Genomic DNA, 15,340 nt, shown 5'->3' on the forward strand with positions numbered 1-15,340 from the left:
GGGGGCTAATAATTTGATCTGAATCTCTGAGTTCTTCTACAGGAACCAGGGCCCCCCACCCAGGTGGAGGAGGTAACTTCAGGCTGAGCAAAAGCACGTGGACCCCAAACCAGCCGGAACCAGATGGCTAATGACTGAGATCCCTGAACACCACCCGGTTCCCCCTGCAACAACCGATCAGAGGAAGCCCTCAGCCCAAATTGTGCCCATACCAACTCTTCCCCAAAAACCATGGCGGAGTTCGGGTCCTTGAGCGCCAGCTGTCCCATTCTTCTTGCCGGGCCCTGCAGTCCCCATTTCTCCCCTCCAGACAACCACGATTTGGTTTGGCCTCACCGCGCGCTGCGCATCGGCTTCGACAAAAATTTCAGCTGCCAATCCGCACCCCCCGGGTCATCAACCAGAGTCCTCACACAGTGAATGCCAGAAAATTCCATCTGGCGCTGCAAGGAGACCCATTGCCTTAAGGCGAATCACCTGCGTTCACGTCCCCGTCTCCAAATATTCACATCTACTCAGATTGACACTTAACACTAGCCAGGCCATTCCTGAAAGGAAAATACACTACGACAATTAGCTACTTTTCCAAAACAAACCTATGGTTGAAATCATTCTAACCGAACAAGAGCCCCAAGCGCTAGGGGAGAGAAAAACCCACAAGTCTGAATATTCAAACAAGTGGTTGAAACCCTTGCAACCCCAGAAAAGAAGTCCCCAACCAGGATCACACTCTCATTGGAAAGAAAAAGAAACTCCACTCTTTCAGATCAATGTGCAAGTTTCCAGAAACTCAAGAGTGGGCGTTGGAGCATCACAGAGGCCTGGTGCGTCCCCTCTCCCCTCCCACAGGGCCCTGAGGGTCCTGACGTCTGCCCTCCGCTAGCTCCAGGCCTGGGACCCAGGAGGCCCAAGCGCTGAATCCTTGGCTCCAATCCCCCCAGGGCTGGAGGGGGGAGGAAGGGCAAGAAGACACCTTTCAGGGGTTTCAGGGGTTACAGGGTAAGCAGGTTCCCAGCAGAAATATGTCTTCCCTGCGACGGTCTTAATCCCCAGAGCTAAAAGAGGACTTCCTTTCCTTCCCACAGCACCCAGCTCAGCTCAGTCCAGCCCAGCCGACCCCTCGATGCCCTGGGCTCGCTCAGGCTCACAGGCTCTTACCCCAGTCCCGCTCAGTCAGCTGGTCCAAGGACAGCCATTCTCCCCGACACAGGCAGGGGGGAGGCTTGGCGGCATCCAGGGCGGCATCCAGGGCGAGGGAGCTGTGCTTCGCAAGGGCCTGCGTGTCCCTAGAGAGCTGCAGACTCACCGACCATGCCCGAATCCTCCGAGCAGCTCGCCACCTCAACCTTCCTCAGCTCCACTACCTCCCTCCAGGTGTCCCCAGGTTTCCCCTCGCCCAAATCTGCCCCGGGGGCAGTCAGCTGGATGCTCCCAGCCTGAAGTTCACCAGAAGGTATCAGATAACACAGCAGAAGCGGCCAGCATTACCCACGCTCCCCAACCAGCCACGAGCTCCAGGACCGGTGACTTTTACAACCACCCCCTGTTTGCAGATGACGGAACAGAGGCTCAGAGAGTTAAAGTAACAGGCACCAAGTCACAGATCTGACAGGCAGTGGTGCCATGATGGGGACCCAACTAACCACACAGCTCTCCCTTGTAACCTCTGGATGGGCCACGTACCTTCCAGCCACTCTCCACCATCTATTCTCTCACTGCCTCCGCCTCATTGGAGGAAAGGATGACCTCTTAATAAGCCCAACTCACCATCATCAGGTGCTGTGTGCTGGGGGAGGGGGGCAGGGAGGACCAGCTACGTCCACCCCCAGCTGTACCCACCTCATCAGCATCTCTCTCAGGCTCTCTCAGGCAAGCCAGACCGCACTTTGCAGACATGAATATTGAGGCTTACGCTGCAAGCCAGGCTGCACTGTCACCCAAGTCAGGCCAACGAGTCCACTGACTTGTTTGGTGTACATCCGGCCTCATTCCTGGCAACACCAGCGTGCAGAGCTCAGGAATCTGCATTTCACTCCCCAGATGACTCTGATGCCACTTAGGAACCCCTGGACCTCCCCCCTTCCCCAGAGTGGCAGTTTTGGGAAAGGGGTTTTAGACTCCCCTCAGGGGCTGTTAAAAAGATGTGCCACCAGCCCCAACAAAGATTAAAACCAAAGATGGGCTTCCCTGGTGGCGCAGTGGTTAAGAATCCACCTGCCAATGCAGGGGACACGGGTTCGAGCCCTGGTCCGGGAAGATCCCACATGCCACGGAGCAACTAGGCCCGTGAGCCACAACTACTGAGGCTGCGCTCTAGGGCCCGCGAGCCACAGCTACTGAAGCCCATGCGCCTAGAGCCCGTGCTCCGCAACAAGAGAAGCCACCGCAATGAGAAGCCCACGCACCACAACGAAGACCCAATGCGGCCAAAAATAAATAATAAAAATAACTTTATTAAAAATAAAAAAATTAAACCAAAGAAATAAATCGAAACAATCTGAAAACTGCTCAGGCGTAAAGAGTAAGGTGGGGAGATGGAGACAGTGATGAACTTCCCAACTGTATAGGCTGGGGTAAAGCACGCACTGCCTTCTCTACGGAGCAACCACATGCTTCAAAGGATTGAACATTCCCAGAGATTCATGCAGCAAGCTAGTTGCAAAAGGAGGGGAGAGAGAGAAAAAGAGAAAAAGACAAACGCAGACAAGGGAGGGAAATAGAGAAAGAGAAATCCTGGGGAAGCCTTTTACATATCACAGTGACAGGAATAAAAAGACCCTTCACACACACACACACATACACACACACACACACACGCTCATACACACAAACTCACAGATGATGAATAGGATTTAGCCCAGCACTCTCCAAAAGAAAAACAATGCAAGCCACATATATAATCTTAAATGTTCTAGTAACCACATTAAAAAGAAACAAGTGAGGGAATTCTCTGGCGGTCCAGTGGTTAAGACTCTGCGCTTCCACTGCAGGGGGCGGGGGTTGGATCCCTGGTCGGGGAACTAAGATCCTGCATGCTGCGCAGCACAGCCCCACGCCACCCCACCCCACCCCCCGGCCCAAAATAAAACAAAGAAACAGGTGGAATTAATTTCAATACTGTAGTTTAACCCAATATATCCAAAATATTATTGTAAAACATGTAATCGGCATTTCAATACCATTAACAAAGTCTTTTATGTTCTTTTCTTCACACTAAGTCTCCAAATGTCAGTGTGTATTGACAGCATATCTCAATTCAGATTAGCTGCATTTCAAGTGCTCAAAAGCCACACGTGGCCACTAGCTGCCATGCTTAGCAGTCCAGATTTAGACAGAGATGGGCAGGTAAAGAGGAAGAGAAGGGGTGGAAATAAAGCCTTGAACAAAGAACTAAGGGAGTATGACATCCAGGATCATCTATGACCCACAGAGAGTGTTCATAAGGGGTCAGATGTAATCAGCCTTCAGACTCAACAGTGAGTACGTCAGCACAATCTGCTAACCGAGAGAGAGCTGGGGTCACCATTTTGGTGCCCAAAGTACCAAGCCCACAACTGAAGAATCAAAGTCCACTACCACTCAGTAACATGGCACCCAGTTGCACATCACACACATGTGCTAGACCCAAGCTACAGTCTGAACCCCCAGCAGCCACTCACGTGAAGCTCAGGCCTCCAAGGGAAAATGGCTGAGAACTGCCCTCTCTCTGCCCCGGGGGCATAAGCTCCACCCAAGGAAATCAAACAACAGGTTCCTCCCACCTACAGGCTGTAAAGGGGAAGGGGAACACAGGCAGGTGAAAAAAGGAGACGGAAGATACCTTAGCACTTGCGGTGGGCAAAATAATGGCCTCCACAGACGTCCTTGTCCCAACTCCCAGAACCTGGGCATGTTGCTTTACGTGGCAAAAGGGCCTTTGCTGATCTGATTAAGTTAAGAATCTTCAGCTGGGAAGATTATCCTGGATTATCCAGGTGGGCCCATGGTAATCAGAAGGGTTCTGATAAACGAGCGGCAGGAATGTCAGTCAGAGAAACATGGAATCCCAGAAGCAGAAATCACAGTGATGTGATCACTTGCTTTGAAGATGGAGAGGGGGGAGCCGTAAGCCACGGAACACATGGCCGCCTCTAGAAACTGGGAAAGTCCAGGAAACACAGTCTCCCCTACAGCATCCAGAAGTAATGCAATCCTGCTGACATCTTGATTTTAGCCCAATGAGACGTCTGTTGGACTTCCGATCTCCAGAACTTTACCAAATCTGTGTTAAGCCACCAATTTTGTATCAACTTGTTACAGAAGCAATAGGAAACTAACATACCATTTGTAGAGTGGTCAGCTAGACACACACATGAGTTACCATGACGCTGCAAGTTATCGGCAGTAGTAACTGTAGTTGTCTTAGTAGTAATGGTAACGGCCGCCATGTACTGAGGGCTTACTAAATCTCAAGCACCCTAACTATTTCGCCAACATTTTTAAAAATACACTTTTCATTTTGGAATAACTTTCAATTTACTGGAAAGTGGCAAAGATAGTACAGAGTCCCTGTATCTGTTCACCCAGCTTCCTGAATGCTAACCTCTTACACAACCATGATACATTTGTCAAAACCAGGAAATTAACATCAGCACAACACCATTAACGAAACTACAGACTTTATTTGGAATCCACCAGTTGTCACAAATGTTTTATCTTCCCAAGAGCCCTACGAGGTGAGTACCATTCTAATCACCATATGATAACGGGGTAGCCGAGTCTTAATAAGATCCATTCACTTGCTGGGGGGGTCACAACAGTGAACACCAGCAAGGCTTTTCAACTTGATGCCTCTGTTTGGCCTTTCAACTTGACCCCTACACCATAAGCTCCCCTGGATATCATCAACCCTGTCTTATAGGACAGGAAAATCCAAGGAGAAGCAAGTTACCCAAAGGCATGCTACCGGAAGCAACAGCAAACCTGGGGGCGCCTGACTCCAGAGATCACGGTCCAGCAACAGGCTCCCTCCCTGTCACAGAGGGACAGGAGCCTCCAGGGGCCATGAAAAGCTCCTGAGATCCATGAAAATATCGTGGTGGCTGTGATGGGAAAGAGGGGACCAGGCCTCTGGACGATGCCTACCTGCCTAGGACCACTAGGTAAACCTCAGAGCTTCCTGTGGCTCTCAGTCAGCAAGGGGGCCCACTAAAGAGGGCTTTACCAGGAGCTTTCCTATAGAGGAACGGGCAGCAGAAGCAGCTGCCATCAACGACTGTCCTGAATCCAGCTTCCATCAAACCACCGGGATCCCCGCTCTGGGGCCTTCACAACATGATTACAATGAGCTCCTTGAAAACATTCCCCTCCTGCGGGATCCTGTACCTCCAACCTTTGTAGCCCCTAGATTCTACCAATTCAGCAGCAAAAGAAGCAGGCAGAAGAGATTCTCCCACGGTATAGTCGTTAACGACCTCACCCACAACTACACACAGCAAGTGGGACAGGAACCAGGACAGACTCGCCTGGATGCCCCACAGCAAGCCACCCTGTTCACTTTTCTCCCAGCCTTTATTTCCTTGGTGGCATTCCATGACCCAGCAGGTCTCTGAGCACTGTGATGGTTGGTTGCTTTGCTATCTGTACACCTCTCTCAGTGGTTCTCAAAGTGGGGTCCCCAAACCAGCAACCTCACCTGGGAGCTTGTAAGAGATGCAAATTCCCAGGCCCCAGCCCCCAGCCCAGGCCTACAGAATCAAATTCTGGGGACGGGCCAACAATCATGTTAACAAGTCCTCCAGGTGTTCCTGATGCCCGCTACAGTTTGAGAACCATTAAACTCTGTATCCCCTGTACCTCCTCCATGGCTGACTTATGACCCAGAAATGTGTTCGGAAAGGCCTCTGTCTGCAGAGATAAACACAAGGTCGTACATACGCCGACTGTGGGCCCAGGGCAAGAGCTCACAAACCCTGCTGGGTTAGCAGTATTCATTCATCACAGTCAGGGAGCAGCACAGGCCAGTGCAGGGCAGGCCTGTGCCACATGCTGGGGGCCCATCCTTGGCTTCGTGGCACTTAAAGGAAGGAGAGCTTGAAGATACCAATCGAGCAAACCTACAGATGAACGGAAAATCACAAACTGTGGCAAAGACTATGAAAGAAAAAAAAAATGGGGGTGCCACAGCACAGAATGACAGGGATCTCCTTCCACCTCAGTGGTTGAGGGAGGGGTCCCTGAGGATGGGACACTTAGACCAAGATACAGAGGAAGAGCAGGAGTCGTCCAGGCAAAGAGGCAAACATTCGCAGTAGAGGAAAAGCTTGTGCCAAGGCCCTGGGGCAGGAGACAGTGTGGTGCTTTGGAGATACTGAAAGAAGCCAGGGTGGGTAGAAAATAGGAGGAGGCAGGAGGAGTCCTTGGGAGAGAAGAGAAGTTGCCCAGCCTTGGATCGTGCTGCACCTCACAAGATTGGTTAGAAGTCTGTGTCGGGGGCTTCCCTGGTGGCGCAGTGGTTGAGAGTCCGCCTGCCGATGCAGGGGACGCGGGTTTGTGCCCCGGCCCGGGAGGATCCCACATGCCGTGGAGCGGCTGGGCCCGTGCGCCATGGCCGCTGGGCATGCGCGTCCGGAGCCTGTGCTCCGCAGCTGGAGGGGCCGCAACAGAGAGGCCCGCGTACAGCAAAAAATAAATAAATAAATAAAAATAAAAAAGAAGTCTGTGTTGGAGTCTAGGCTTAGGAGGCCCATGAATTTTAGGCAGAACACTGACAATAAACATAATAACTAACATCTATTCAGCAGTGGTCTAAATGTTCCAGGTAAAAATGTAATCCTTACAACAACTCATGAGTAGGTTCTATTAGCATCATCATCTCCATTTTACAGATGAGGACAGAAGCTAAGTTGCCCCAAGTCACCCAGCTAATGACGGATCAGAATCCAGTCGGACCACTTCAGATCCCAAGCTCTGGATCACCTCACCACACGGCCTCTCGGTAGGAAAAGACTGATGGCAGTGATCTGGTTTGCATTTTCAAAAGCTTGCTGAAGATGCTGCACCGATAGGGAAAAGACGATGCAGGCAGAGGCCACTGCATGGTCCAGGCAAGAAATGGCAGCAGCTATGTGACAGGCTGGGACCCAGGACCCTCTGCTGCAGTGCTGCAGTGCTCGCACCTGGACACACCTCTCCTCAAGCAACAGGATACAAAGAAACTATACGGGACTAAAAATAAGTGCATGCATCATGCACAGTTGGGGCAAATTCTGGACAAAAGACACAAAGAGACCAAAAAACCCAACTGCCACTCTTGAGGAGCCTGAAGCAAAAGCAGGGAACTGAGCATGCCGCCTGCACACACCACCACATAAGGGGTGGGCAAAACACCTAAGCCACCACTCCGTCCGGACCCCTGGACACACCCCTACCCTCACCCCACAGAAGGATCCAGCTCACTCCCCCTGAGAGAGCAAGCAAGCAAGGGAAGCTGCTGCTTGTTTTCTCTCCCCGCTGCTGCAGCAGGGGCCCCAACAGAGCCTTGCCTGAATTTCTTGTCTGGCCTCTGATCAATTTCTATTGATTAAGGAAGGCCAAGAACCCTGGTGGGTAAGGTAACAGCCGGGCCAGGGTAGTGGCAGCAAAGTTGTCCAGGCGAGAGAAATGTCTGGGTGCAGAGAAAGAATGGTCTCTCTCAGGGGTGCTCACCAAGTCCCCAAACTCCTGAACAAAAGTCAGTGCATTCTAACCCACCCCCTGCACCTTCCATCAGAGAATCAGTAAGGGCTGAGGAGAGGGCTCCCTGTCCTGGGAGGTGAGCCCAAAATACAGGGCTGTCATCGTGAGAGAAATAGCACTTGGCCTCTTCAACCCGAGCCACTGTCATTCTTTTCTTTTTTCTTTAATTTTTTCTTGAAGTATAGCTGATTTACAATGCTGTGTTAGTTTCTGGTGTACAGCAAAGTGGTTCATTTATACATATATATTCTTTTTCAGATTTTTTCCATTATAATTGATTACAAGATATTGAATATAGTTCCCTGTGCTATACAGTAGGTCCCTGTTTTTTTAATCTATTTTATATGTAGTAGTGTGAATCTTTTAATCCCAAACTCCTAATTTATCCCTCCACACCCCTTTCCCCTTGGTAACCATAAATTTGTTTTCTTCGTCTGTGAGTCTGTTTCTGTTTTGTAAATAAGTTCATTTGTATCTTAAACGTTAGCATTTTGAGGAAAAAGCCTGTTCCTTGTTCAGAATGGATGTCATTAAGCACCAACAAATGTCACCAATGGCCAAGATACCTCACACAGTACCCTCACATAAACAAGGACCCTATTCAAACTTAAGAGGTAAAGAGAGGCTTCCCACATTTGAACAAGCAGAGTTTTCTTTAATTACCTTGATTGCCTCGCAGTTCATCAGGGAAAGTATGACAGCACATTGCTCAGGGTGGCTTAGTTTCCAGAAAGGTCCCGCCTATGACTAGGTAAAATGGTGTGGGTCTTGGGGAAACCAGTATTCAACCATTTCCTTGGGCTCCATTTAGAGTCTGAGGGGTGTGGTCAGTGTTACCCGACTTTAAAAGGGTGGGTGAGGGTGTGAGGCTTCACCCCTGTCATCTGACAGAGCCTGAGACTCAAAGCCACTGACTGAGATCTGTGTTGGCAGTGGGCCAGACCACCAGAGCCACCGGGTTTCCTGTCCCTGACAGATCGAGTCTGGACACCCCTGGCCTGCCATTTCCCCAAGATAAGCCCGGCTTCTGCCCTCTGACCTGCAGGTCTGGACGTAGCTTGGACAGGCCAGCTGTGGAATCCAGTGGGCCTCTACAGGAGAGGCTGGGCATGTTCCCTTCTGTAAATCAGTCACAGCCTCACTCCGTACATTTGTGAAAAGGCAACATGGATTTCAGAGCTCTGAAAGACTCTGTCTTGGAAGCTATCAGAAGTGGGCAAGCTATCCTTCTGAAGCCCCCTCTGGCATAACCATCCATGCCCCACCCACCACTCCTCTGTCCCATATTCTTCCTTGCATTGGCTGCCTTAATGAGGTACAAAGTCTCCATTTTGTACACTGAAACTATTAAAACCTGGGGAGTGAAAAATGCTACATCTTTCTCTTGCTTACAAAAGTATTCAACTGCCTCTTGTTTTGCAGGGCTCCGTGTATTTTTTCCCTAGAGGATAGTGAACCTTAAAAAGAGAGAGCTGTTAACTACTGGGCATATACCGTGAGAAAACCGTAATTCAAAAAAAGAAATGTACCACAATGTTCACTGCAGCTCTATTTACAATAGCCGGGACATGGAAGCAACCTATGGGTCCATCATCAGATGAATGGATAAAGAAGATGTGGCACATATATACAATGGAATATTACTCAGCCGTAAAAAGAAACGAAATTGAGATATTTGTAGTGAGGTGGATGGACCTAGAGTCTGTCATACAGAGTGAAGTAAGTCAGAAAGAGAAAAACAAATATCATATGCTAACGCACATATATGGAATCTAAAAACAAAAAATGGTTCTGAAGAACCTAGGGGCAGGACAGGAATAAAGATGCAGACATAGAGAATGGACTTGAGGACACGGGGAGGGGGAAGGGTAAGCTGGGACGAAGTGAGAGTGGCATGGACGTATATACACTACCAAATGTAAAATAGATAGCTAGTGGGAGGCAGCCGGATCACAGGGAGATCAGCTCGGGGCTTTGTGAGCACCTAGAGGGGTGGGATAGGGAGGGTGGGAGGGAGACGCAAGAGGGAGGAGATATGGGAACATATGTATACGTATAGCTGATTCACTTTGTTATACAGCAGAAACTAACACACCATTGCAAAGCAATTATACTCCAATAGATATGTTTAAAAAAAAAAAAAAGAGCAGCAGGGACCTCCCTGGCAGTCCAGTGGCTAGGTCTCCACGCTCCCCACTGCAGGGGGCGCCAGTTGGATCCCTGGTCGGGGAGCTATGATTGCATGTGCTACGTGGCGCAGGGAAAAGAAAAACACCGACGTCAACAACAAAAGAGCTACAGCCCTGCCCTTGCCCCGCGTGAAGGGGCCAAGAAGCCTCTGATGCTGTAAGAAAGATAAAGGGGCAGGGTGGGAAGGAGGACCCCACCTCCCTGGGCCCGGACCCCAACAACATGAGGCCCTGAGGAGCCTCCCTTCCCAGGGAACCATAAGTGACAGTCAACGCACCATGCAGCACGCTCTGGGGGAAAGGCAGCACCACCTCCAAGCTGATGGTCCTTCAGCGGCCTGTAAGATGCCAAGTGAGTGGCTTAACGACCCAGCAGGATCCACTACGCGATACATAAAACTCCTCCCAGATGGCAGGCCCGTCAATGGAAAAGTATTGTCATTTGTGACAGCATTAATAACAACCCAGGCTTGAAACCAACAGATACCACTGGATTACTTCTCCAACCTCTTCAGGGAGACCACCTAGTTCGATGGAGGCTGTTATTTCTTTGTTTTCAAGCATGACAGCATCTCCCACCATGTGACAGCAGGATCCCCTTCCAGGGAATTTACTTCTGATGCGTCTGTCCTGCCAATGACAGGCTGCCTGAAGTACAGGGGTTAAAACAAACAAAACGAAAAAATACAGTCTGGAAGAAAGTCCAGAGGAAGTTTACAATTCTGATTAAAAAAAAAAACAAACAAACCAAAGATCTCCAGATCAAGCATCAATACCTTAAAAAAGGCTTAAGGGGGAGGCAAGGGGGGAGGGTGGGAAATAGGATGAAGACAGTCAAAAGGTACAAACTTCAAGGTATAAGATAAATAAGTACAAGGCATGTAATATACACAATAATAAATGTAACTAATACTGCTGTTACATTTATGTTATATTTGAAAGTTGGTAAGAAAGTAAATCCTAAGGGTTCTCATCACAAGGAAAATAATTTCTTTCTATTTCTTTAATCTCGTACCTATACGAGATGGTGGATGTTCACTAAACTTATTGTGGTCATGATTTCACGATGAATGTAAGTCAAATCATTATGCTGTACACCTTGAACTTAAACAGTGCTGTCTGTCAATTATATCTCAGGGGAAAAAAAGCTTAAGGAATGTTTCAGTGTTTTCTAAGCCGTGTTTCTTGAACCACCTGGGGAGTTGGCTACAAAGGTGGGCTCTGTGTCTTGGGACAGGGTTGGGGGGCTGAGATTTGCCTTTTTAACAAGCTCCTTTGGTCCCTTCTTATACTACTGAAATTGGCAAACCGCTGCCCTACAGATGGCTGAAGCCTGAGAATGATCCCGACTTTTCTTTTAAAACTAAGGTAGTCTCAATCACGTTTGCTTGTAACTTGGGAGATAAAACAGAGTCCACCATGTTCACCAGCCCAAGTCTCTGGTCCCCAAATCTTTCAACAAACAGTTTATTATTTTAAAAAATGAAGACGACATTGATTTCACATTTGCTTCCTTTCTTCTCCTTCGGTGAAGTCTCTACGGACTAGCAGTGATCTACAAAAGTCAACATCTGGAGACAGAAGGATGAGGTGTTCCCCTGGTGGTAAGCTGAGCCACTCTGCTCCACGAGAGGTTCCCGCAAGGCTCCCATACTCATGCTCTGTCAGCCCGACAATGACGCAGAACACAGACGTACTTTCTAAACCTGGGTCTCAGAAGGCACAGAGAGGCCAAGGGAATCAAAGCACACAGAACATGGAGGGATGGGGTGTAGATTCGCCAAGAGCTCAAGCCACCACAGCCTCAGACCCCGACATATGATACTTTCTCCCAGGGAGTCACAGAGCCTCAGAGACACAGCGATGGGGTTGAAACTGAAGACATTCATCATATAACTTTGAACTGATATCCCATTACCAGATCACACCACTTAGAGTGTGCTCTCTCTCCATAGTTTTGTAACTCCTATAATTATCTTGTGAAAAGCGTGATTAGATCATATTATGTTTCTCTGTGTTAAAAACATGCAGTTCTCACATACAAACATTTAAGATTCCCTAGGGTGTTTCTAATCCTAATATGCATTTTCCCAGTTTTCAAATATATCGGGAGGCTCTAACGATGGAGCCTGGTCTTCTCTTGAGCTCTGAGAGGCTGACCTGCAGAGTGGCTGGTGAGGCTACTCTGGCACCAGTGTGGTCTCCTAGCTGCCAGAGATGAAATCTACGACTTGAAATCTCCAGGCATGTGTGTGAGAGCAAAAAAGAGAGGAAGTTTCCAAATTAAAATTAACATCTCCTCAACTGGACCTCCATGTTTTTGGTGTATTACCTGCCCGGTGGCAGCGGTGAACTAAGGGACAACATACATGGATAGCTTCTCTGCACAGACACCAAGAGAGCCAGAGCTCAGAAAATATATGACAGATCTTGACTCGAGGGTTTGTTTTGTAGTAGGTGAAGCTCTCCCTCCTTTTCTGTCTGCCTGAATAGCCTTGCTGCTGTTTCTTTAAGACAAGGGTGAACAGCTGCCGTCCAAATCCTAGGAGGTGAGGGGAAGGGAACACCATGTACTGGGCCCCATCTAAGTGCTCAGCCCACTGGCAGGCACTTCACTCACTCCTGATGTCTAACAGCCACTGTGCTGCTTATCTGGTTATCACTGGGGCTCCATTGTCCGCTGGCTTCCCACTGGTTCAGCCCAGCAGAGGCCCAGCAGAGGATTGGAGAACACAGGAGAGAGGGCAGGGTATTTCTTCCCAGCTCCATCCCTCCTTGGATGCCCCATCTTGGGGCAGATTCTTCTTGAACGCAGCTCCTGCTGGGCAGCCCTTCTCCAGTTCCAAATCCCACTGGGCTCCAGTAACTACTTTTTCCCTTGCCCCCTTAGCCCTAGCGGTGATGTTGGTGTCCCTGGGTGTCACTGTTGGTGTCACTGCTGTTAGTCCTGGGTGCTTCACGGTGCCTGGCCAGCACCTCTGTAACTGTTCCTTTCATTAGTCTTCATTCAAACCATCTGGGGTGAATTTCTGTTTCTGGCCATGTGCTCTGATACTGGCTCTCACTCTGAATGTAACTGCTTTTGCAAGTGAGATGAAATGCAAAGATGTGGGTCAATAAGCTTGGAGGAGCATTTCTAAGAATGTGTTAAGCTGGTAGTATAAGTACTCAGCTAAGAAGAGCTAATAAGGTTAATTCATCATCAGTGTGGCCTTGAACCCAACTCCTAATCCAGCCAGATAATGGCTATCCCAAAGTGTGGTTTAGGGCCTCTAGACTCTGTCTGTAGTAGTTGCACAGGGATTTTTTTTTTTTTTTTTTTTTAACTTACCCCATGTTTTCTGCATACTAATAGAAGAAAGAACTCTGAGGGGCCCAAGGACCATGCCAAGCTCCCCTGGGGAATACAATCTGCAATGAGGGTCATGATAATCGCTACCTGTCACTGAACTTGTACACATTTCACAGCAGCCCTGGGAGGAAGCCTTCTTTGTCTCCCTCTGACAGATGAGCAAACAGATTCAAAGAAGTGTGCATGGATGAGCGGCTTGCCCCAAATCCCACACCCCAGATGGACCCGATCCCAATGCTGCTGTTTCCTGTCCATCCCACTAGTTCTTAAAAGAGGGAAATGAGGATTCATGGTCTCCAAACTACTCCTGAACTGGGCCTAGAGGGATCAGGCTCCCTAGTTGTAGGCAAATCAAAAGACACCAAAGAAAAAGAATTTAGTCTCAAGGACCAACTTTGCTCAAAATTAGTTTTGAAAGCTCTCTATAAGTGAAAAAACTTGTATGTCTGTATGATGTAACATGTATAGTATATACCATTGTGGGTATATGTGTGGATGTGTGTCTATAATGATTGTTTATGCACAAAAACTGTCAACAGCACTTATCTCTAGAAAGGTGAGTGAGCTGTGCTCTCTGTACAGTTTGCACTTTCTACTGTGAGCATGAAACTCAAGTTCTTATTTAAAGAATCAGAATGGAGGGGAAGAGGGAAGTAGGCTGGTTTATCTGAACATACAGACCAGTGGTCTTCAACCTCAGCTACACATTGGGATCACCTGTAATCCCCAAGATCCTATCCCCGGAAATTCTAACTTAACTAGTCTGGCGTATGGCCCGGGGAACCAGGGGTCTTGAAGCTCCCAGGTAATTCTTGTGGGCAGCCAGTGTTAAGAGTCCTTCAGTCAGCCCCAGTTCCTTAGTATATATAAAATTTAAACCACAAAGCATAGGATCTTAACCTTTTGTATGTCATGGATCCCAGTGGCAATAGAGTGGTGCCTCTGGAATTCTCCGAATAATGTTTGTAAATGCATAAGATAAACAAAACAGGGCTTCCCTGGTGGCGCAGTGGTTGAGAGTCCGCCTGCCTGCTGATGCAGGGGACACGGGTTCGTGCCCCAGTCCGGGAAGATCCCACATGCCGCGGAGCGGCTGGGCCCATGAGCCATGGCCACTGGGCCTGCGCGTCCTGAGCCTGTGCTCCGCCACGGGAGAGGCCACAACAGTGAGAGGCCCGCATACCGCAAAAAAAATAAAATAAAACAAAACATTTCAAACAAATTATATTTAGATTTAGTCATCACAATGGCGTTTCTTTATTAATACACCAAGTAACAAGATCGAAAAGTAGCTCTGGGATCTAGCATCATTGTGAAGTAATGATGTGTGTGAATAACATTTGGAGGTATCCACGGCAGCGGTAATGTGATATGGATTTATTGGTGACGAAATCGGGATACCTCTAACACTACTTTGGTTTGTTGCCTAGGTTCATAATTGAAGAAAATGCCAAATTTCAGTTAGAATTCATTGTACATAAAGATGGAATGTTTCTCCCATTCAAGCTCACAGATTCCCAGGTAGACAGGGATGAGAAGAGGGTGCTGTTAGGGAACAGAGCCCTAGGACTCGCTCATCCTAGCATCAGTATTACCACTAGGTGTAAGGTCTCAGACAGAAAGGAAGGGGAAAAAAGCAACTTCAACCCTATCATGTGCTAATTTCCAGTAGAGGCTGTTTCTTTTTTTTTTTAAGTAACTCTGCAAGCCTCCTTCAAGACATGAAAAATGTACATTTCCTGAAAACTAACCACACCGTATATTTTAATTACAGTAATATTTTTCAAGTACCACTTCATGTGAAAGGATCCCTGTTCCTTCCACTCAAAAGACTCAAATGTTTTATCTGCCCCAAGACATCCATCACAGGGCTTCCCTGGTGGCGCAGTGGTTGGGAACTCGCCTGCCAATGCAGGTGACACGGGTTCGAGCCCTGGTCCGGGAAGATCCCACATGTTGCGGAGCAACTAAGCCTGCAAGCCACAACTGCTGAGGCCTGTGCGCCTGGAGCCCATGCTCCGCAACGGGAGAGGCCACCGCGATGAGAAGCCCGTGCGCCGCAACAAAGACCCAATGCAGCCAA

The 15,340-nt window shown here is 48.6% G+C and overlaps 1 protein-coding gene across 1 annotated transcript in view; it reads right to left on the minus strand.

Annotated features, from left to right (window-relative positions):
- LOC103072514 (glycine cleavage system H protein, mitochondrial-like) overlaps nt 1–15,340 on the minus strand; it is a 58,732-nt gene that overhangs the window by 15,532 nt on the left and 27,860 nt on the right. Inside the window, 1 exon segment of the mRNA XM_082930889.1 lies at nt 1,307–1,436. Coding sequence (XP_082787015.1) covers nt 1,307–1,436 — 130 coding nt within the window.

Source organism: Lipotes vexillifer, unplaced genomic scaffold (genome assembly GCF_000442215.2).
Source record: "Lipotes vexillifer unplaced genomic scaffold, Lipotes_vexillifer_v1.1 scaffold1771, whole genome shotgun sequence".
Lineage (NCBI taxonomy): Eukaryota > Metazoa > Chordata > Mammalia > Artiodactyla > Lipotidae > Lipotes > Lipotes vexillifer.